We start from the raw sequence: 24,342 nt of genomic DNA, 5'->3' as shown, positions 1-24,342 counted from the left end.
TGGGGGAGGCACAGTCAGAAGGGAGTGTCAGTTCATGGGGGAGGCACAGTCAGAAGGGAGTGTCAGTTCATGGGGGAGGCACAGTCAGAAGGGAGTGTCAGTTCATGGGGGAGGCACAGTCAGAAGGGAGTGTCAGTTCATGGGGGAGGCACAGTCAGAAGGGAGTGTCAGTTCATGGGGGAGGCGCAGTCAGAAGGGAGTGTCAGTTCATGGGGGAGGCACAGTCAGAAGGGAGTGTCAGTTCATGGGGGAGGCGCAGTCAGAAGGGAGTGTCAGTTCATGGGGGAGGCACAGTCAGTGGAAAGGGTTTGAATGTCCGTTGTGGAGGAGGTATAGAAAAGTATCAGTTCATGAGGGAGATACAGTCAGTGGAGAGGGGTTGAGTGTCTACATTGGGGAGTGTCAATCAATGGAGTGGGATTTAATATAAGAACAGAAAATGCTGGTCATGATAGATTCTGGCATTCATTGTAGGGTGTGAAACATGGACCTGGAACTGGTGTTTAACAATTAAATCTAGACAATTACAAATGTATGAAGTGGCTACAGTACAAGTAAGTTAAAAGGTAAAACAGTAGATAAGCAATGGCAAACATTTAATAGGGTGCTATTTCAAACTTTCAACATAGGGTATTTCTTTCTCTGCAATATATCTCTTGAGGAGAATGCATCATCTATGGCTAAAGATGGGATCAAATTAAAAGAAAAGGCATGCAGTACTGTGAAGATTAGTGGTAGGTCAGAAGGTTGGAAAATTTTAAAAACCAGCAAAAGGATGACCATACAACAAGAGGGAGAAATTAGAGTATGTGAATAAACTAGCAAGAAATACAAAATAGCGCTTCTACATATATATAAAAGGGAAGACAGGAGCTAAAATACTTAAGAGGATGAGACAAGGAAATTAATAATGGGAAACAGGAATCAACAGAGACTTTGAACAAGTATTTTCTATCTGTCTTCCAGATAGAAGACAAATATCATCCCAAGAAAAATCAAGAGCAGAAGGGGGAGAGGAACTTAAAACACCAGAGAAATTGTATTAGGTAAACTAATGGGACCAAGAGCTGACAAATTCCGTGAACCTAATAGCCTGCATTCTATTCTCTTAAAAGAAGTGGCTGCATAGATAATGAATGCGTTGATTGCAGCCTTCTTGCAGCCCTCTTTTCCAAACATGTTGTGCTTCAGTGTATTACCGCAACCTTGATTATTATTTGTAGGCATTCACGGTGGGCGTTTGAGACAGTCATTGTCTTGGTTTCAGCATGACCCATTCAAGTTAGGAAGCACCTTTTGGGTAGTTTTGGGAGATAAATAATGACACTTCTTAGTCTGGGATGTGTCCTTTTGTCTATTTGAGACAATGGGGAATCCACAAACCAAATCAAAAGACTCACAGCAGCCACCCCTTGCGGCATTTTAATGTCCTTTTTCTTTAAAAGAAAACTCAGTTCTGGAGCATTCTTTACTGATTACAGTTTACATTTCAAAAGCAATGGGTAGGACAAAACTGTGATGGATGGGACGCAGGGTAAGCTATTTTGGGAGGAAGAATGAGAGAATAGCTACACCAAAAATTAATAGCAGAACAGAGAGATTTGGGCAGGGAAATATGCAAAGGCAAAATACTGTGGATGTTGGAAATCTAAAATGAAAACAGAATGCTGGAAATGTTCAGCAGGTCTGGTACTATCGGAAGAGAGGAAGAATTAGTTTTTTCTGGAATTGAAAAAGGTTAGGGATGTGTAAGCTTTAAACAATTCCAGAGATGAGGATAGGTCTGTAATAAGTTGGAAGGCAGGAGTGATTAAATGGCAAAAGGGATGAAGGTACAAAGCAAAGGGAATTGGTAATTAAGACAGTGAAGAAACAAGAGGTGGGTAAATGGGAACAGCAGAATTATCACTAAGGATTGATGTGTGCAAAATGAGCCTTGTGAAAGTTGACTGTCTATCCGCAAATGGAGGTAGAGAAGTTGAGGAAGTGCATTTGTGATGGGACACATGAAGATGAGAGAAGGGTGGAAATTATAATCAAAGTTAATGAAATTTCCAGGTTGGATGAGAACAGGAAAATGGCATTGATGCAGTGATCAATGTGCCAGGAAAAAACTGGAACAAAGAATTTTCCACATATAACCACACAAAGGCAGGTCTAGCTCGGACCTATAAGTTTTTCTATAGTAACACATCTGGAAGGTGTGAGTGGAATCAAAAGAGAAATTTGTTTAATGTGAGAGCAAGTGGAGCAGGGCAGTGGTGGATGAGAACTAGTTGGGTGTCTTTTTAAGAAGTGGAGAGTCCTCAGGTTGTCTTATTGGAGAGAGTTGGGGATTCATCTACACATATTTTTAGTTAATAAAACTCATGTGTGCACATCTCTTTTGCAGCAACCTGTTTGAATCCCTCCTAATTGTTTCTCTCCCCTTTCACAGAACCAAAATGGATTTAATCAAATTCATGAATGCTGGTTTCAGTGACTGACATCTAGTTCTCCTTCTCTTGACCCCTTCCACTGCCTTTGTGCTGTCAGATGGCTTGTCTGACATCCAGTCATTGTTGAATTTTCACATCCTTTAGCTCAGCGTTGTTCAATACACTCACCATATGTGGTGAATCAGCCACAAACATGTGCAAATTGATGCTGATCATGTTTAAAGCCATGCAATACTGAACTGTGTTAAAATTATAGCAGTGGGCATGAGTATGGATGCCATTTGCTGGCAGCTGTTTTTCATTCGTCCCTAATTGAGCTGCAGGGAAGAATCAACCATGTTGCTACTTGACAGAATTCACATATTACTGACATTGCAGGCATGTTTATTAGACTATAATTCAGTTGTCGGGTTTCTAGTGACCTGGAAGTAGAAGGGCTAAGAAAACAAGAAGAATAGTTCACTGTTTGTTATCTTGTCAATCCCTATTCTCTCTGGTGCCTCTAAGTCATGATGTATTTAGATCTGTGGAAACATTCCTTGATGTGTCATGAAAGCAGGGCTGTCCTTCCCAAAACACAGCACTCTGATTGTTCTTAATATTCTTGGGGAATCTGGTGACATGTGATGCTAACGAAGTAACTTGGTAGTTGGTGTTTTTCACAAAACAGTTGAGTTACGTGAATGATAGATAGATAAACATAGATAGATAAACATGGCTGCCAATGCAGGTTGAAATGTACAGTTTTGGCAAGTTGGGACAGTGCAACAACATCCAAGTATGTTTAGCCTTGAACTTACTAGACCTGTTGAAACAAATGATTGAAAGGAATAGGGTGCTGTTTGTGTAAGAGGAGAGATTGCGGAAGATTGGCAAAGGACTATTAAATGTCCAGATGCTGTGTTGAGAAATGGCAGATGTCAGAACGTAAGCAACCAACAATTTATATTTACAAAGCTTCTTCAGTGTAATAAAATGTTCCTAGGCACTGATTTAGGTATAGATAGAAATAATGACAATTCACATTGCTTTATTAGAAAAACCTGATTTTTCTTTTGTGTTCCTTGCTAGTTCAGTTATGACATTTTTAAAGCAGCTTGGAGCATTTGATTGCTTTCCCCTTTTATTGTTATTACTGTTCCATTTGTTCAGATTTAGCCCACCAAATGTTTGATAACTTCATATGTACATTGTTGTTGGAGTCAGTTATCATATTTTGCCCTAAGACATGTGAATCTCGAGTTGTACTTAGCTATGATCTCATATATTCAGACTATTTGCAAGATTTCTAATTAGATTCTAAATCATTTTTATTTATGAAAAGGGACTTGGTATCAATAATTCTTGGTGAACTGCAGTGCATAACATTTATCATGCAGAAGTGCACAATTATGTAATTGTCCATTTATTAAAAGACTGAAATTATTTGTGCTCTTTTGGAGCTTATTTCCACGCATTATTTTTGGTAACAACTCTGTAGCATGTATGCCCAGCTGCAAACAACGAGCAGTTTTATATTAAAAGCGTAAAGTTTGCAAATAAATCCATGAAAATGAATGCGGTCTGATGTTCAATTGTGAAACTGAAAACAGCATATTGTACATGCTTTGGTGAATGATGTAATATTTTTAATATTTTGATGAATTGCTAACTTTTCAGGTAAAGTAATTGTTGCAGTTTAAACTGAAGCCTTGTCAGCCCAAGGTGAATGTAAAATATCCCATAACACTATATTGAAAAAGAGTTAGGAGCTATTCTTGTGTCCTGGCCAATATTGTTCTTTTACCACCTTCACTGAAAACCCAGGTTATCTTGTCATTATCACGTACATGTTTGTTTGTGGGAGTGAGGGAGAAAATTGCGGGTCGCCTACCTGAGATATTTGAATCATTGATTGTCATGGGTGAGGTGCCTGAAGATTGGAGAGTGGCAAGCGTTGTGCCTTTTTTTAAAAAGGGCTGCAGGGAAAAGCCTGGGAACTAGAAGCCATTGAGCCTCACATCTGTAGTGGGTAAATTGTTGGAAGGTATTTTGGGAGATGGAACTACAGGCATTTAGAAATGCAAGTATTGATTAGGGGGACGGTCAGCATGGCTTTGTGAGTGGAAAATCATGTGCCACAAATTTGATTGAATTTTTTGAAGGCGTAACGAAGAAGAGGGCAATGCAGTTGATGTTGTCTGCATGGACTTTAGCAAGGCCTTTGACAAGGTACTGCACGATAGGATGTTGCATAAAGTTAAATCTCACAGGATCCAGGGTGAGGTATCTAATTGGATATACAATTGGTTTCTTGACAGAAGCCAGAAGGTAGTTGTGAGGATTGTTTTTCAAATTGGAGACCTGTGACCAGCGATGTGTCTCAGGGATCAGTGGTGGGTTCACTGTTGTTTGTCATTAATATTAATGATTTGGATGAGAATGTAGGAGGTATGGTTAGTAAGTTTACAGATGACACTAAGATTGGTGGCATAGTGGACAATGAAGAAAGTTATCTTCAATTGCAACAGGATCTTGATCAATTAGGCCCATGGGCTGACGAATGGCAGATGGAGTTTAATTTAGACAAATGCGAGGTGATACATTTTGGTAGATTTTACCAGGACAGGACTAAATTAGTTAATGGTAGGGCATTGGGGAAAGTTACAGAACAGAGAGATCTAGGGGTACATGTTCATAGTTGCGTGAAAGTGGAGTCACAGGTGGACAGAGTGGTGAAGAAGGCATTGACATGCTTGGTTTCATCGGTCAGAACATTGAATACAGGAGTTGGAATGTCTTGTTCAACTTGTACAAGACATTGTTACGGTTACACTTGGAATACTGTATGCAATTCTGGTCACCCTGTTATAGAAAGGGTATTATTAAACTAGAAAATGCAGAAAAGATTTATTAGGATGCTACTGGGACTTGATGGGTTGAGTTATAAGGAGAGGCTGAGTAGACTGGGACTTTCTTCTCTGGAGCATAGGAGGCTGAGGGCTAATCTTTTCAAGGAATATAAAATAATGAGGGGCACAGATCAGCTGGATGGTCAATGTCTTTTCTCAAAGGTAGGGGAGTCTAAAACTAGAGGGCATAGGTTTAAGATGAGAGGGGAGAGATACAAAAGTGTGGAGAGGGGCAATTTTTTCACACAGGGTGGTGAGTGTCTGATAGCAGTCGAGGTAGCTACAATTTTGTCTTTTAAAATGCACTTAGATGGTTACATGGGTACGATGGGATATGGGCCAAGTGCGGGCAATTGGGATTAGTTTAGGGATTTTAAACAAAAGGGTGGCATGGACAAGTTGGGCCAAAGGGCCTGTTTCCATGCTGTAAACCTCTGTGACTCTGAGCTTGCTGTGTGTAAATTGGTTGCTGCGTGTCCTACATTTCAGCTATAACAACACTTGAGAAATACATAATTGGTTGTTAAATACTTTGGAGTGCTCTGGGTTGCAAAAGGTGTTTTATTAATTTATTAAAAGGCATTTTTTTCTTTGGTTGTATTTTACTGTAAAAATCCAATTTTTCTACTTTCTAGATGACAGGTGAATTGATGAGTAGAAATGGATTTTAAAATGTTGCTTCATACTATGGAAAGTAACTGAAATGGGTTGTCCTGTCAACAGTGTAAATTATAACTCTAATGAGATAAGGAAGTTGTAACTTATTTGTAGTAAGGGAACGTCTAGAGCACTGTTTCTTTTTGTACTCTGTGTAGAATTATTGGTAGGAGTACAAAAGAGAGATACAAGACGAGTTTCTGAACAAGGCTCAATCACGAGGACAGATGACTTATCCCAGTTCATAAGTTTTTGAATTTCCTTCCGAAATCCCTCCAGGTCTCCTCTCCCCCTCTCTCTCTGTGAAGCTCTTAATACCTACTTCTTAGGTCAAACTTATCTGTTCAATAACTCCTTATGTGGCTTGGTATCATTTTCTTTTGATAATGTTCCTGCAAAGTGCATTCGGAAGTTTTATTACTTTAAGAGAACTTTAAAATATAAGTTGTTGATATGGTATTTTTTAAAAAAAGAAAAAAGGATGAATTATAGAACAGATTAATAGCCAGGATGGTAGAATACAAAATTAAGCCAGCTTTTTAAAAAGGACTGGATGAATTCCTGGTTAGTATTTCCAGCATCATAGCATAGAAGGCTAGGTTAGATAAACAAATTATTTTTCCTACCAAAGTATTGTTAAAGTTTGTTTATTAGCACCACAAGTAGACTTGCATTAACTCTGCAAAGAAGTTACTATGAAAATCCCCTCATCGCCACACTCCAGTGCCTGTTGGGGTACACTGAGGGAGAATTTAGCATGGCCAATGCACCTAACAATCTTTTGGACAGAGAGAGGAAACCAGAACAGGTGCGTGAAACCCACGCAAACACGGGGGGGATGTTCAGAGTCCACACAGACAGTGACCCAAGTAGGGAATTGAACGTGCGTCCCTAGCGCTGTGAGGCAGCAGTGCTAAGCACTGTGCCTCCGTGTCGCCCCTCTTCCAGTTTTTATCCTTTGCTATTGTTGCAGATCTACAGGCAGTGAGGACCCTCAGTGCCCATGCAGCCATCATTTGTGAGTAAGCTTGAGTGTTGAGTCATTTAACTATCAGATCCATCTTAGCTAATTTTAACCAGATGTTCTGCCAGCAATTATATGCAACCCACAAATTCTGAATGAGCACATGGTTAAAATTCTTACTATGTCATCATCAGTATGGAATCCAGACCTAGGATGAATTCCACAGACTGATAAACTAGCATATTACAGAATCACCAATTCTACCTAAACAGGCTTTGCGTAATAAAGATGATATCAGGTGTCTTGCCCCTCAAAATAAAATAGCCCACTCGTGTAAATAGAAATGCTTGATGTTAAAGTGACAAATTAATGAAATCACCACATGATCGCTAAATACAGGTAACAGAAGGACCACCATGATGTTGCTCAAATTACATTAGAGCTGTGGAATTGTTCTTCTCAACAACCATATAGATTTCTTTTGTGATCGTACTGCTTTCTTTATCTCTTTGAATCAATACATAATCTTCAACTGGAAAGTAGCTAAAGAATAGAAAGTCTGACCAATTGGAGTTGAAAATGTGAGTTGAAAAAGCTACATTAGTATCTACCTGGCACAGTGGAAAATTATCAGTTATCCTATCTGATTACTCCCCTTTCTCTTCCTGAATCCCATTACTTTATACTTTCATAAAAATTGAGGCAAAATTCTCATGTCATATCCTCTCCATTCCTTTCATTTTTTTGTTCATTTATGGGATGGGGGCATTGTTGCCTAGGCCACCAATTATTGCCCATCCCTTCAGAAGGTGGTGGTGAGTTGTCTTTTTGAATCACTGCAGTCACTGAGGTTTAGGTACCTGTGCACAAGAAACAGGACATATCCAGCTGGCCAATTACTGTCGCATCAGTCTACTCTCAATCATCAGTGAAGTGATGGAAGGAGCCAACAACGGTGCTTTCAAGCAGCACTTGCTCAGTAGTAACCGACTCATGGATGCTCACTTTGTGTTCCGTCATTGTCATTCACCTCCTGACCTCATTGAAGTCTTGATTCAAACATGGACAAAAGAGCTGAATTCCAGAGGTGAGGTGAGAGTGACTGCCATTGACATCAAGGCAGCATATGACCACGTATGGCATCATTGAGGCCTAGCAAAACAGGAGCCAATGGAATTAGAGGGAAAACCCTTCACTGGTTAGAGTTATACCTGGCACGAAGGTTATGGTGGTGCGAGGTCAATCACCTCAGCTCTAGGACATCACTGCAAGAATTCCTCAGGATAATGTTCTAGGCCTGACCAGCTTTAACTGCTTCATCAATGACATTCCTGAAATATTCATTTCATCTTTAGTTGTCCTATCTGATTACTCCCCTTTCTCTTCCTGAATCCCATTACTTTATACTTTCATAAAAATTGAGGCAAAATTCTCATGTCATATTCTCTCCATTCCTTTCATTTTTTTGTTCATTTATGGGATGGGGGCATTGTTGCCTAGGCCACCAATTATTGCCCATCCTTTCAGAAGGTGGTGGTGAGTTGTCTTTTTGAATCACTGCAGTCACTGAGGTTTAGGTACACCCACAGTGCAGTTAGGGATTTTGACCCAATGATAATGATGGAACAGCAATATATTTCCAAGTCAGGATGGTGAGTGTCTTGGAGGGGAACCTCTAGATAGTGCTGCCCTTGTCCTAAATGGTTGTGGATTTGGAAGGTTCTGCCTAAGGAACCTGGTGAATCCCTGTAGTGCATCTTGTAGATGACACACAGCTGCCGTTGTTCATTGGTGCTGGAGGGAGTGAATGATTGTAGCAATTAAGCAGGCTGCTTTATCCTGGATGGTGTCAAATTTCATTGAGCACAGCTCCAACAGCCCTCAGTCAGACAAATGGAGAGTATTTCATTGCACTCGTGACTTGTGCCTTGTAGAGGCTGGACAGACTCATCTCAGGATATTTTTTATTATTTGTTCATGGGACGTTGGCGTTGCTCGTTGGGCCAGCATTTACTGCCCATGCCTAATTGCCCTTGAGGGGGTTGTTAAGAATCAACCACATTGCTGTGAATCTCGAGTCACATGTAGGCCAGACCAGGCAAAAGTAACACAGTGATTAGCACTGCTGCCTCACAACGTCAGGTTCAATTCTGGTCTCTGATCACTTTCTGTGTGAAGTTTGCACTTTCTGCCTGGTGCTCCGGTTTCCTCCCACAGACCAACGATGGATGGGCTAAGTTAATTGGCAATGTTAAATTGACCCTAGTGTCAGGGGTATGAATAGGGTAAATGTGTGGATTACAGTAGTAGGCCTGGGTGGGATCGCGGTCAGTACAGACTTAATGGACCGAATGGCCTCCTGTACTGTAAGGAATCTATTATTTTATGATTTCCTTCCCTGAAGGATATTAGTGAGGCAATGGATTATTTTAAGACAATTGACAATATTTCATGGTTATCATTAGACTTTTAATTTCAGTTTTTAATTAAATTCAAATTTCACTATCTGCAGTGTTGGGATTCGAACTTGTGTCTTGGGATTACTAGCCCAGTGATAATATCACTGTGCCATCGCCTCCCCAGTACCTTCTCCACTTCCTAGCCTTTAACCTGCTCTGCTAGCCACAGTATTTATATGGCTTGTCCAGTTCAGTTTCGGGTAAATGGTAACCCCGAGATGCTGATGTGATTTTATTTATTATTGTCACATGTATTAGTAGATAGTGAAAGGTATTGTTTCTTGCGCACTATATGGACAAAGTACACTGCATAGAGAAGGAAAGGAGAACAGGAGCCATACCAAGCTGTGATGGCATTCTTTCTATGGTACATTGATAAAAGTTGGAGAAAGTCGTAGCGGACATGGCAAATTTCCTGAGCCTCCTGAAACACCTTGGTGGGCTTTCTTAACCATAGCGTTGGCGTGGAGGAACCAGGACAGGTTGATCTGAACACCTAGAAACTTGAAGCTCTTAATCATTTCCACTTCAGTCCAGTTGATGTAGACAGGGGCATGTCTTCCACTACGTTTCCTCAAGTCAATGACAGCCTTCTTTGTTTTACTGACATTGAGGGAACGATTATTGCCGTTGCACCAGTTCACCAGATTCTTCCTTTCCTGTACTCGGTCTTCAGGCGAAGGTGTTAAATTGGGGGAAGACTAACTACAACATTCGGCAGAATCTGGAGGGTGTAAATTGGGGGGGGCTGTTTAAGGATAAATCACCACTTGACATGTAAGAGTCCTTCAAATGTCAGTTGATTGGAATTCAGGACCAGCATGTACCTGTGAGGATGAAGGATAAGTATGGCAAGTACTGGGAACCCTAGATAACAAGAGATGTTATGAGCCTTATCAAAAAGAAAAGGGAAGCACTTGTAAGGTCTGAAAAGCTTAGGACAGATGTAGCTCTTGAAGAATGTAAAGAACATAGGAAGGAACTTAAGGAAGAAGTTAGGAGGGCTAAAAGGAGTCAAGAAAAGTCCTTCGCAAACAGGATTAAGGAAAATCCTAAGGCATTTTATAAGTATGTAAAGAGCAAGGGGATAGTCAGGGAAAGGGTTGGTCCACTCAAGGTTAGTAGAGGGAATCTATGCATGGAACTAGAGGAAATGGCGAGATATTAAATGAATACTTTGCCTCAGTATTCAACCAAGGAGAGGGATTTGAAGGATGAGGAGCCTAGGGTAGGGTGTGTAGATATTCTGGATCATATTGATATCAAAAAGGAGGAGGTATTGGGCATCTTAAAAAGCATTAAAGTAGATAAGGCCCCAGGGCCTAAATACTGAGGGAGGCAAGGGTGGAAATTGCTGAGGCCTTGACAGAAAACATTGTATCCTCATTTCTACAAGTAAAGTTCCATAGGACTGGAGGATAGCCAATGTTGTTCCATTGTTTAAGAAGGATAGCAGGTACTACCCAAGAAATTATAGGCCGGTGAGTCTTACATCAGTGGTAGGGAAATTATTGGAAAAGATTCTTAGGAACAATATTTACATTTGGAAACAAGTGGACTTAGTGATAGACAGTATAGATTTGTGAAAGGGAAGCCGTGCCTCACTAACTTGGTTGAGTTTTTTGAGGAAGTGATGAAGAAACTAGATGAGGGAAAGGCAGTGGATTTTGTATACATGGACTTCAGTAAAGCCTTTGACAAGGCACCTCATGGTAGACTGGTACGAAAAGTGAAGTTTGCACCTCAGAGGAGAGCCAGCAAGCTGGATATAGAACTGGCTTGGTCATAAAATGGCCTGGCTGGAGACAGTACACATCTCTTTAACCTTGCTTAACCCTGTCTCCATTCACATTGTCTGTACGTTTAAGACTTGATTACCTGTAAAGACTTGCATTCCAATCGTTAGCTTGTAAATTGAGTTTGTGTCTATATATGCCCTGTTTGTGAACACAACTCCCACTCACCCAATGAAGGTGCAGTGCTCTGAAAGCTTGTGGCTTGTGCTACCAAATAAACCTGTTGGACTTTAACCTGGTGTTGTGAGACTTCTTACTGTGCATGGCCATAAAGACAGAGGATAGCAACAGAGGGGTTCCTTTCTGAATGGGAGGCTGTGACTTGCGGTGTTCCACAGGGATCAGTTCTGGGACCTTTGTTGTTCGTAGTATGTATAAATGATTTGGAGAAAAATGTAGCTGGTCTGATTAGTAAGTCAGATGACACAAAAATTGGTGGAGTTGAGGATAATGAAGAAAATTGTCAGAGGACACAGCAAGATATAGACCGGTTGGAGACTTGGACAGAGAAATGGTAGATGGAGTTTAACCCGGACAAGTTTGAGATAATGCATTTTGGAAGGTCCAATATATATAGGAATTATATAGTAAATGGTAAAATCCTTAGAGGTATTGACAGGCAGTGACATGTCCACTGATCACTGAAATAGACAGTGCAGGTGGATGAGGTAGTTAAGAAGGCATTCGGCATGCTTGCCTTCATCAGTCAGGGCGTTGAGTATAAAAATTTGCAGGTCATGCTGCAGCTGTATAGAACCTTAGTTAGGCCTCGTGTAGAATATTGTGTACGATTCTGGTCATCACACTATCAGAAGGATGTGGATGGTTTGGAGAGGATACAGAAGAGGTATACCAGGATGTTGCTTGGTCTGGAAGAGGGTATTTGTTATGAGGAGAGGTTAGATAAGCTTGGTTTATTCTCACTGGAACAACAGAGGTTGAGGGGTGACCTGATAGAGGTTTACAAGATTGAGTGGCATGGACAGAGTGGATAGTCAGATGCTCTTTCCTAGGATAGAAAAGTCAAGTATGAGGGGACGTAGGTTTAAAGTGTGTGGGGAAAAGTTTAGAGGAGATGTGCGAGGCAAAATTTTTTTACACAGAGGGTGGTGAATGTCTGGAACACACGACCCGGGTAGGAGGTGGGAGCAGGTATGATAGTGGCATTGGCAACTAGACAAATACATGAATAAGATGGGAATGGAAGAATACGGACTCGGTCACTGCATATGGTTTTAGTTTACGCAGGCATCATGATCAGTGCAGGCTTGGAGGCTGAAGGGCCTGTTGCTATGCTGTACTTTTCTTTGTTCTTTGTACTCCGTCTCACTGTTTGAGATCCAACCCACTATGGTGGTGTCATCAGCAAACTTGAAAATTGAGTTGGTGGGGAATTTGGTCACATAGTCACAGGTGTATAAGGAATATAGGGCTGAGGACACAGCCTTGTGGACAATTGGGAAGGAAATGTTATTGCCTATCCTTACTGGTTGCGGTCTGTGGATTAGGAAGTCTAGGATCCAGTTGCAGAGGGAGGAGCCAAGTGAGGGATTCAGCAACAGTAATGCCATTGAGTGTCAAGGGGTGATGGTTAGATCCTCTCTTGTTGGAGATGGTCATTGACTGGCACTTGTGTGGTGTGATTATTACTTGCCGGTTGTCAACCCGGCATGGAAGCATAGTGGTCAGCACTGCTGCTTCACACCTTCAGGATCCTGGGTTCGATTCCTGGCTTGGGTCACTATCTGTGTGGAGTGTGCACATTTGCACATTGGCCTGTTCTGCGCTGTAATGTTCTATGTTCTATTATCCTCGTGTCTGCGTGGGTTTCCTCTGGGTACATAAGAACATAAGAAATAGGAGCAGGAGTAGGCCATCCAGCTCTTCGAGCCTGCCCTGCCATTCAATAAGATCATGGCTGATCTGTCGCTGCTCAGTTCCACTTTCCCGCCCTCTCCCCATAACCCTTAATCCCCTCTCCTATCAAAAACCCATCAACCCGCGTCTTAAAAATATTTAGCGAGGCAGCCTCCACCACTTCAACGGGCAGAGAATTCCAGAGATTCACCACCCTTTGAGTGAAGAAGTTCCTCCTCAACTCTGTTCTAAACCGCCCCCCTTTTATCTTGAGGCTGTGCCCCCTAGTCCTATTGTCTTTTTTGAGCGGGAAGAGTCTTTCCACCTCTATCTCCGGTTTCCTCCCACAGTCCAAAGATGTGCGGGTTAGGTTGATTGGCCATGCTAAGAAATTGCCCCTTAGTGTCCAGGGATGCGTAGGTTAGAGGGATTAGTGGGTATAATATGTAGGGATATGGGGGTAGGGCATGGGTGGGATTGTGTTCGGTGCAGACTCGATGGGCTGAAGGGCCTCTTTCTGCACTGTAGGGGTTCTATGAACCCAAGCCTGGATATTGTCCATGTCTTGCTGTAATTGGACATGAACTATTTCACTATCTAAAGAATCATGAATGGCACTGATTTGTTTGCTCTGATTTGGTTGATTTTAGCCCAGTTGCAAATTAGCTTAAAATCTAGGCCATAATAAAAATAAATAAAGTAAGGCATATATTTTTATACATCAGCATTCATGATTTCAAAGTATTTTACCGTAGAATTGTAAAGGTGCAGAAGGAGGCCATTCAGCCGACTGTGTTTGTATCAGCTCTCCGAATGAGCATTATGGCACAGTGCCATTCTCGTGCATTTTTCCCGTATTCCTGCATGTTATTTTTAATTAAATAATGATCTAATGATCTCTTGAATGCCTTGATTGAACCTGCCTCCACTGCACTTCCAGGCAGTGCATTCCAGACCTGATTCACTCACTGTGTGAAAATGTTTTTGCATTTTGTATTCACATCCCTTTTCTCCCATGAGGGAGCAGCACGGTGGTTAGCACCGCTACCTCTCAGCGCCAGGCTCAGGGTTCGATTACCAGCTTGGGTCACTGTCTGTGCAAAGTCTGCATGTTTTCCCCACGTTTGCATAGGTTTTTTCCTTCCACAGTCCAAAAGATGTGCTTGTTATTTGCGCTGGCCATGCTAAATTCTCCTTCAGTGTACCCGAAAAAGCACCGGAGTGTGGCGACTAGGGTATGTTCTCGATCCTTTCATTGCAGTGTTAATGGAAGCCTACTTGTGATACTAATAAATAAACTTTAAGCCGAGCTGTGACTTTTCTCACTTGTCTGTTGTTTGGCATTGTATATTGAATGTCTTTTGAAAGTCCGAGAATATCACGTCAGTCGCATTATCCTCATTAATCCTTTCTGTGACCACTTCAAGAAAACTCCAGCAAGCGGGTTAAACACTATTGCCCCTTTAGAAATCCGTGAGGGTCCTTCCTAATCTACCCACTTTCTTCCATGTAGCTATTAATGCTATCCAGAATAATTGTTTCTCAAAGCTTCCCCACGACCAAAGTTAAACTGACTGGTGTGTAATTGCTGGGCTTCTCCTTGCAACCTTTTTTGAACTACTTTGAAATATAGTGACTATTTTGTGGGGAAAATGGCAATTTGAGCACAGCTGGCAATAAATGGCAATGAAATAATGATGTGGAGTTGCCAGCGTTGGACTGGGGTAAACACAGTAAGAAGTCTGACAACACCAGGTTTAAGTCCACCCTATTTATTTGATAGTAAACTCACAAGCTTTCGAGGTTCCCCTCTTTGTCAGGTGAAATAAATCGGTTGGACTTAAACCTGGTGTTGTCAGACTTCTTACAATGAAATAATGACCAGATAATTTATTTTTGTATGGTGATAGATAAATATGACCATGACACCTGAAATAACTCCTTTGAAATAATGCCTTGAGATCTTTAACATCCATTAGGAGAGCAGACTCTCTCGGGTTCAGCATCTCATCCAAAAAAAATTCCATAATCTTTATATTTTAAAAAAATTGGTTTTATAAATGACAGAGTACAAAAGGAATGCAATAATACTGACTCCCTGCAAATCATTGATGAGACAGTGCAACAGAAAATGCTGGAAAATCTCAGTCTGACAACATCTGTGGAGAGAGAAGAGATCCGATGTTTTGAGTCTGGGTGACCCTATTCAAAACGTTGGCTCTATTCTCTCCACAGATGCTGTCAGACCAGCTGAGATGTTCTAGCATTTTCTGTTTTTGTTCTAGATTCCAGCATCTGCAGCATTTTGCCTTTATCTTGAAACAATCCACCTGTTTTGTAACTATCACTTTTTTAGGTTAGATATTTTGGGAGTACAGCATTTCTTGCCAGTTCAGCAAGTGCGTCTCATTCTCGGGGTTGGAGGGGATGTCGGAGAGAATGCTAGCTCCGACCAGGAGTGTGAAAAGGAGCCCCTGAGCCCTCAGTGGTCGTGTGGGGGAAGGTTTATTGCAACCCTGATTGGGGCACCCTTTAAAGATGGCACTTCGATCTCTGCAGCAGAGTTTTGACAATATATGTTTTGGTCTCCACGTCCAGCCTCTTTCTTACAGCTCCTATTGAGACAAAAGCAGTCAACAACTGTTGTCTTAATTGCAAGTGTGGTAGAATCTAGAGAGAAAACCAACTGGCTTCTCTGGAGAGAAAGACATCAGTTCTCTAGCCAGAAACAATACTCTGCCATTTTGTGATAAGATTTAGCCCATAGAAAGATTCATGGCGCAGAATGAGACCATTCAGTCCATCATTTCTGTGCTGACTGAGAAAGAGCTACTCAATCTAATCCCAACTTCCTGTAGATTCCTTGGCCCTGTAGATTTGTACATTCTAGACTGCTTTTTTGTTTTTTAAAAGATTCACATAACTCTGTGGACAAATAGTCGAAGAAATAGATCCTCTCTTCAATACACACCTGACAAATTAATTCAATGTGATTTTCTTTACCTATAGCAGAGGAATAAACTGTAAACGAATTAGTATGTATTAGTAATACATTATTCAAACCTTGTCAAACCATAAAATTTAAAAGATGCCACTTGCTGTCTCTAAACCCAGAATTATAAAACTATAGATTCATTTCTTACCATTTAGATAAAACTACTGCTTGAAATCTCGCTCAGCTTTTTGGGTGGCCAGCTGAACACACTTAAAGAACTTTGAGTCCTTCTGATAACTGAGATGTCTATCTGAGGGCTGCAACTATTTGATGACCTTGTCCTCTTCAGAGCCCTCAGACACATTGTCAATCACGTCCACTGTCTGAGTGGTGCCTGATTAGTTGATCTGTGGCTACATGACATTGAATGAGGACTGCAGCTCCAATTGAGACAAAAGAAGTCAACAACTGATGTCTCAATTGCAAGCAACTATTCATCATGGGTATCAAATCTTTATTTTGCCATCCCAAAATATTTGTTATGTTATGGGTTTGATCAATTAAAAATTAATACCTCAAGCAAAGCATTGTATATGCCATATGAATGTATGTGTATCTTTTTGGATACCTCTGCACAGTGTGCCTGGACTAAGCAGATGATGCTTTTATTATTTAAAAATGTACTTCCATGATCTTGTGTTGATCGTGTACATGATGTTTTTACCTGTACAGGGTATTAGATAACAGCACCACAGACAAAAAAAAAATTACTTTTTTTGTCATACTTTCATTTAAACAAAACTGCTAAGATCACGAAGAGAGTGTAAATGAGATTCAATAAATTACTAGGTGTGGAGAGTCCTTATTTAGGAGGTGAGAATAGAGAAACTAGGGAAAAAAATGCCTACGAAGAGATAAGATAAATGTGCTCAAAAGTTATCAGCCATTTTGATAAGATCAATGGAGAAAATATTTCCACTCATCAGAAGTCGATAATCAGATGGTATAACTTCAACATTACCAAAATAAAGATGAGGAGAGTTTTGTTTTTGCAGACAGATTCTTTGGATGTAGAATGTAGAAACAGTGATGAAAGTGGAAATTGCAATAGCTTTTTAAAAGGAAAGTGGATAAATATTTGGAAAAAGATTAAAGGTTAATGGGAAAAGACAGGCAAATGCAGTTTGAAGTTTATTTATTATTAGTGTCACAAATTGCAGTGAAGTTACTGTGAAAATCCCCTAGTCGCCACACTCCAGTGCCTATTCAGGTACACTGAGGGAGAATTTAGCATGGCCAATGCACCTAACCAGCATGTATTTTGGACTGTGAGAGGAAACCGGAGCACCCAAGGAAACACACACAGACATGGGGAGAACTTGCAGACTCCATACAGACAGTGATCCAAATGGGGAATCAAACCTGGGTCCCTGGTTCTGTGAGGCAGCAGTGCTAACCACTGTGCCGTTGTGCCACCCCAAAAGTGTAGATCTTTCAGAAAGCTGGCTAGGACGTATTGGGCTAAATACCCTCCTTATGTGGCTGTGAGTTTATAATAAATTACTATGGATGATAACAGCAGAAATATGTTGGATATGCTTGTATGATATTCTTTGTCCGCCATTATAATGTAAATTTTGCCCCATTTATTTTTAATGGATTAGTGATTGCACTAAAATAAATTCTACCATTTGGACAAACTAAATTTTCATCTGCTGTTACTGACAGTAGGAATTTTGAGGTTATTTTAGCTCAGTAAATAATGCTTTGCAAACTGAGAGAAGTTAAATCAGAACTGATAAATCGATTGTGAATCTTAGCACTTGGATAAATTGTAATCCATTATTAGTACTAGTGAATCAGTTAAATATTTGAATTTATAACGTATTCTTGGTCTAGATTTGTATAACAAATTTTAACTTGGGGTATGGCTTGGGGTAACCTGGCAATGACAATGCTGGTTCCTTGGTATATTCAACACAGCTGTTAGGGTGGAAGAAAAGAAAATTCATCTGTCAAAGATTTCTTTGGGCTGCTTCTTTGTGCCTGGTGGTGGGTCAGTAGAGTGGCAGCACTGAATTCAGTGTCTAGACATATTGTTGATGTGGATCAAGGAGGAGTGTCGTGGAAGGAAAAGCTTAAGTTGAGATAGGAGCCTTTTAGAAACTGTGAATTGCCACATCAGTCAAACAGACTTCCAGCTCATGAATTTTCATTAGTGGTTTTTCTTTTTGCTATTTTTTATTGTGTAGAATAAATGGTTAAAAACAATTATTAGGAGGTCTTTCTTGAATGTTCAGTGCTTTAGGTAAAAATGATTGCTGAGTCCTTGATTTCAGTCATTTTTTTGAAGCAGTTACTAAATAGTAATATGTCCTTTCCTATATAATGATGTGAAAATCAATGTAACATAAGAACATAAGAAATAGGAGCAGGAGTAGGCCATCTAGCCCTTCGAGCCTGCCCCGCCAATCAATAAGATCATGGCTGATCTGTCGTGGCTCAGTTCCACATTCCCGCCCTCTCCCCATAACCCTTAATCCCCTCACTTATCAAAAACCCATCAACCCGCGTCTTAAAAATATTTAGCGAGGCAGCCTCCACCACCTCAACGGGCAGAGAATTCCAGAGATTCACCACCCTTTGAGTGAAGAAGTTCCTCCTCAACTCTGTTCTAATCCGCCCCCCCCCCCTTTATCTTGAGGCTGTGCCCCCTAGTCCTACTGTCCTTTCTGAGTGGGAAGAGCCTCTCCACCTCTATCCTATCCATCCCATTCATCATCTTATATGTCTCAATGAGATCTCCCCTCATTCTTCTAAACTCCAACGAGTACAAGCCTAGTTTCTTCAGCCTCTCCTCATAGCTCAACCCCCTCAACTCCGGTATCAGCCTAGTAAACCTCCTCTGCACTCCCTCCAAGGCCAAAATATCCTTGCGTAAGTACGGCGACCAAAACTGCACACAGTTCTCCAGCTGTGGCCTCACCAATGCCCTATACAGCTGCAGCAAGACCTCCCTACTTTTATATTCAATCCCCCTCGCTATGAAGGCCAGCATCCCATTTGCCTTCCTGACCACCTGCTGCACCTGCAGGCTGGGTTTTTGCGACTCATGCACAAGGACCCCGAGGTCCCTCTGCACCGTCGCCTGCTGCAGTTTTCGCCCCGTAAGTAATAGTCCTTCCTACCATTATTCCTACCAAAGTGGACCACCTCGCAGTTGCCAACATTAAATTCCATTTGCCATTTCCTGGCCCATTCACCCAGCCTATCTAGATCCTTCTGCAGACTCTCCACACCCTCCGCGCAATTTGCCATTCCACCAATCTTGGTGTCATCAGCAAATTTCGACACCAAATTGTGTCAATCCCAATGTATGTAGATGAAGAAAGATGGAAGGAGGCTTGAGTAGAATATATTCGTGGTGTGGACTGTTTGGGCTGAATGGTCTATTTCTATGCCTTATATTCTATGCAATAAGTAAACCAACAAGTGCCTAATTATTGGCCAGCATTAGCTGGGGCCATAATTTGTTTCTGTAGACGGAACTTTGTAATGACTCAAAATGTATTAATTGCAGTAAAAATTAGAGTGGAAGCAAATTATTTTATTATTTTGACTGATGAATAGCAATAAATTATGGGTAGAATAAGATCCTTGTCATCCGGCATCCTCGGGGAATGGGTGGTGTGGGCTAATCAAAAATTCTGGTTAACAAGGATCTACGTTACTGTGGGCATATGACAAGATGCAGTATATCTTTGTTCAGGCACAATAATAATGATCCAGAAATGTATTAATTTCAATGTTTTCAATTTTTATTGTAGCTTCAATGCAGTGTTAATGTAAGCCTACTTGTGACGCTAATAAAAAATAAAACTTAAGAATAGCTTTGCAGATTTGCAATGTATGTAATTACTGTATACTTTTAAAGAATGCATTATCTAAATGCAAACTAGATCAATGTATCACCAACGAAGATGATCCATGCCTCTAGATCAAGATTAACATGGAGGTCCATTGTCACCAAAACCCCTGTTAGGGTATAGTACCTGAAGGGAGAAAGATTTGAAAGCGATTGGCTTTTTAAGACAATACAGCTGTCAGGTATTCTGGATTGCGAAAAAAATTCTGGTTAAATAGCAAAGTTTACTGTAATACTGACAAATATAACTTTTACAAGGCTCTAACTAGCTCTGTTGTCACTTTGATAACTCTGAATGTGATGATTTCATAAAAATGTTGCTTTGATAAAACTTTGCTTTTTACTAATTGTTAATTTGATGACACTGATGCCTTGGAAAATTGTACTTTGTGCAGAAGGGCAAAATGTTTGCTTGTGAGAAGAAAAGTTGAAACAATTTTTTTTTCCAAAAATATACTTTATTCATAAAAATCTTAAATAAACAATTGCAAATCTACATGGCTTTGAATTGCAAACAATGCAGAATCAAAACATTTTTACACTTTTATACGAATTACAGTTGTTACATTTCCATACTAAAGCTATACACATGCCTCAATAAATTACTGTGTGCCGTTATTGCTCAGATTGGCACACAGTTATGCAGGTTGAGGGTATTCTGCAGTTCCCGGGCCCTCATTCTGACTCTGTTAAAAGGCCTTAGTGTGGCCTTTCCCCATTGTGCCTTTGCGGCGGCTGCCCCAAGCTTCAGCGCGTGCCTCAGCATGTAGTCTTGGACTTTGGAATGTGCCCATCTGCAACACTCGGTCGAGGGCAGTTCTTTCAGCTGGAAGATCAGCAAGTTCCGGGCAGACCAAAGTGCGTCCTTCACCGAGTTGATGACCGTCCAGCAGCAGTTGATATTTGTCTCGGTGTGCATCCCCGGAACAGCTCGTAGAGCACAGAGTCCTGCGTCACCGAACTGCTTGGGACGAACCTCGACAAATACCACTGCATCTCACTCCAGACCTTCTTTGCAAAGGCACATTCCACAAGGAGGTGTGCAACCGTCTCATCAGCCCTGCAGCCGCTTCGAGGGCAGCGTGCAGTGCTGTTGAGACCTCAAGTGTGCATAAAGGATCTGACGGGGAGTGCCCTTCTCACCACCAGCCAAGCCAGATCTTGGTGCTTGTTTGTCAGTTCTGGTGATGAGGCGTTCTGCCAGATGACACTGACAGTCTGCTCAGGGAACCATCCGACAGGATCCACCATCTCCTTTTCTCTCAGGGCCCCAAGGACGTTATGCACTGACCACTGCTTAATCACCATGTGGTCAAAGGTGTGTTTGCGGAAGAATTTCTCCACGAAGGACAGGTGCTGCGGTACGGTCCAACTACTCGGAGCATTCTGCGGCAGTGTGGCCAGACTCATCCTTCGCAATGCTCGGGACAGGTAGAACCTCAAAAGGTAGTGGCACTTGCTGTTAGTGTACCGAGGATCTACGCACAGCTTGATGCAGCCACACACAAAGGTAGCAATCAGGATGAGGGCGGCGTTGGTAACGTTTTTCCCTCCGTTCTGTGGAGATTTGTGCATCACCTCCCTCCAGACGCGATCCATCTTTGATCTCCAGATAAACTTGAAGATGGCCTGCGTCACTGCTGCAGCGCAGGATTTGGGGATCGGCCATGCCTGCGCCATGTGCAACAACACGGACAGCACCTTGCACCGGATCACCAGGTTTTTTCCTGTCATGGAGAGGGAGCGTTGCTCCCACCAGCCCAGTTTCTGCCTGGCTTTCGCGATGTGTTCGTCCCAGTTTTTGGCGCGTGCCCCTGCCGCTCCAAACCATATCCCCAACACCTTCAGGTAATCTGCCCTGACGGTGAAGGGGCAAAGGATTTGTCGGCCTAGTTCCCAAAGAACATGGCCTCACTCTTACCCTGGTTGACTGTGGCTCCTGAGGCCAGCTCGTAGACCTGGAGGATCCTGCGAACAGATGAGGGGTCCGAGCAGAAGACAGCCATGTCATCTATGTACAGGGAGGTTTTGACCTGCGTGCCTCCGCTGCCTGGGATTGTCACCCCTTTGATGCCTGGGTCGCTTCTGAGGGCCTCGGCAAAGGGTTCAATGCAACACACAAAAAGGACAGAGGAGAGAGGGCAGCCCTGTCTGACTCCAGACCTGATTTGGAGTACATTTTTGTGTATTCCAGCTGAGAAATAGTTTGGGTTTGCTGTGGAGTCAGTACACTATTCTAATCAGGCTTACAGAGGATTATACTACAGCATGGTGGCCAAAAGCCACAGAGTCTGTCTACTTTGGCATGTTTCACAACTCAGAGAGTTTAAGGGGAATCAAAGATGAAGGGGAATATTCTAGCTTGTTTTGATATTTCTTTTGTTTTGGAAAGTTTTTTTTGATTTAGCGAGGGGATACTATTGTGTAACATGTATTTGCAAATGGCTGTCAGCAATTGACCAGAAAAAACAAACAATCTGCATTTGGCAGAATATATTTTCTTCAACATGGTAATGGTTTGCCTGACTATTGTACAATGACCCCTGATGGAAAGGACATGTATCGGTTAACATCAAAGTTAGTTTGGATATCACAATGTTCACACCGTCAGAAAAAATTGCTACCTCACTATCTGGAATTGCAGCAGCAGATTGACTTTTTGGGCAAGATAACGGAGGGACATTGATAGGTAACATGGGGCTGGATTTTCCATTTCTCGACCGGGTGAGGGAGGTGGAACTGAAACTGAGTGGTTTGCTCACTCCCACCTCTGCCACCTGTGTTCGCACAGATGATCAATTAGTGGCCATCAAGTGGGAAGAAGGCCAGTCATAAGAGTGCAATGGGCAGGGGCTCTGTGTCCAGCAGCTCTGTGCCCAGCAGCTCAATGCCCAATCGGGATTGTAGGCGGGGAGGGACATCATACAGCAGAGGGGTCATGCCATGAACGATAAGTCATTCTTGGTTGGAATTGTAAGAGTCCCCTGCCCTCAGAGTTAGTAAATATTTTGTACTGAAGGCTTAAAAAATATTTTTAAAAACATACAGACATGTTATTTTTCCCAGCTGATTCTGCTGGTATATTCAACCATGGTACCTGTGGCAGATCTTTTCTTCTGTTCTTGCGTCACCACGACATAGCTATTGTAAAACATTCCCAAACCTCATTTTTATCTCTGCCCACTGCATTTTTCAGGAATCGATGGAAAATTGGGTTGTTAACAAGCTTAATGTCAATTTGTTGCTGCAAAATGGCGTGTGAACTGCCAATTTCCATGCCCACTAGCTGACTGTAACCTGACGTGGTGACATAGTATTGCTGACCCAATATCATTACTCCGAAACTTTTGTTAGCAGGTGGGGCAGTGTGCCTGATTGGTAAATGTAAAATCTAGCCTATAGTCTGTCGCGGCTGAAGTGCATATATTTATGACAAAATTAAGAAGAAACCTATTTTTAGGAGGGAGTTGCTCATTTTCTATTTTAATTTTTACTTCAGCATTCGAGAAGAGGAATACCACGGGCATGGTTAGTAACAACACAGCACCGATGGGCATCGAGCCTACCCATGAACACAGTTGTGCTGTTTGTTCCACAGCAGGAGGCATGGGTGGTAGAAAGAATGGGCCGTTTTCACAGAATACTAGATCCAGTAAGTGGTACCACATGTTGATTGAAGCAGATGCTGTAAAGAAGGAGTTGCATTGCAATCAGGAGCCTTACAAATAGTATTGATTCCTGACTTTTCGTGTTGATAATAATATTGTTTGTTTCTGATTTGCTTTTGGAAATGTGTATTAATTGAAAGTATTTCAGTGCAATATATCTGCTAATGATGTGCCTTTGATCATGGCAATTGTTGCAAAGCACTCATTCAGTGGTTTGTAAAAGGTATGATACTTGGGAGCTGCCTGACTCTGGAAAGTACAGTATCACATTGAGCCGCAAAGCAGCTTTCCAAGTTTGCATAGCCCCAGGTTCTTAAGTTTTCTCACCATACTGGCCATTCTACACAATGTTAATGTCAAAAGATGCCCACCTTCTTCTTCACAATTCAGAAAGCCTGGAAGAGGCAAAGACCTTAAATAGTGTGAGGCAAAAACATTATGTATTAACCCTGTTAACTATTTACTATCTTTTTTCGGATAGAGTTGGGAAATACTTTGAACAGAAAATACTCCCCCCAAGACTTCCTAAAACATAACAAGCTCTTTATAATTGTTTCCTTTTTTTGGAGATTTGCAGTTGATGATTAATTTGTTGTACTCTGCAAGTGCATATGTTTTAAAAAATATAGTGATCTGTAGACTACTCTGGAAGAATATGATTGCTATTTGTTTTATTTATTATCTATCTGGAGACATCTCTGTAGTCTGATTAAATTCTGGAGCTCCAGCAGATGTCTAGCTTTCGGAATTAG

At 41.6% G+C, this 24,342-nt stretch overlaps 1 protein-coding gene across 1 annotated transcript in view; it reads left to right on the top strand.

Moving 5' to 3' along the window:
* The window catches only part of stoml2 (stomatin (EPB72)-like 2), a 53,501-nt gene that overhangs the window by 3,909 nt on the left and 25,250 nt on the right, over positions 1-24,342 (top strand). Inside the window, exon 2 of the mRNA XM_080184738.1 lies at positions 23,422-23,574. Coding sequence (XP_080040864.1) covers positions 23,422-23,574 — 153 coding nt within the window. The remainder of the gene's footprint in view (positions 1-23,421; positions 23,575-24,342) is intronic.

Source organism: Carcharhinus amblyrhynchos, chromosome 1, assembly GCF_965287045.1.
Source record: "Carcharhinus amblyrhynchos chromosome 1, sCarAmb.v2.hapA, whole genome shotgun sequence".
Classification (NCBI taxonomy): domain Eukaryota; kingdom Metazoa; phylum Chordata; class Chondrichthyes; order Carcharhiniformes; family Carcharhinidae; genus Carcharhinus; species Carcharhinus amblyrhynchos.
The sequence above is the reverse complement of the archived record's forward strand: the minus strand, read 5'-3'. Positions and strand labels throughout refer to the sequence as shown.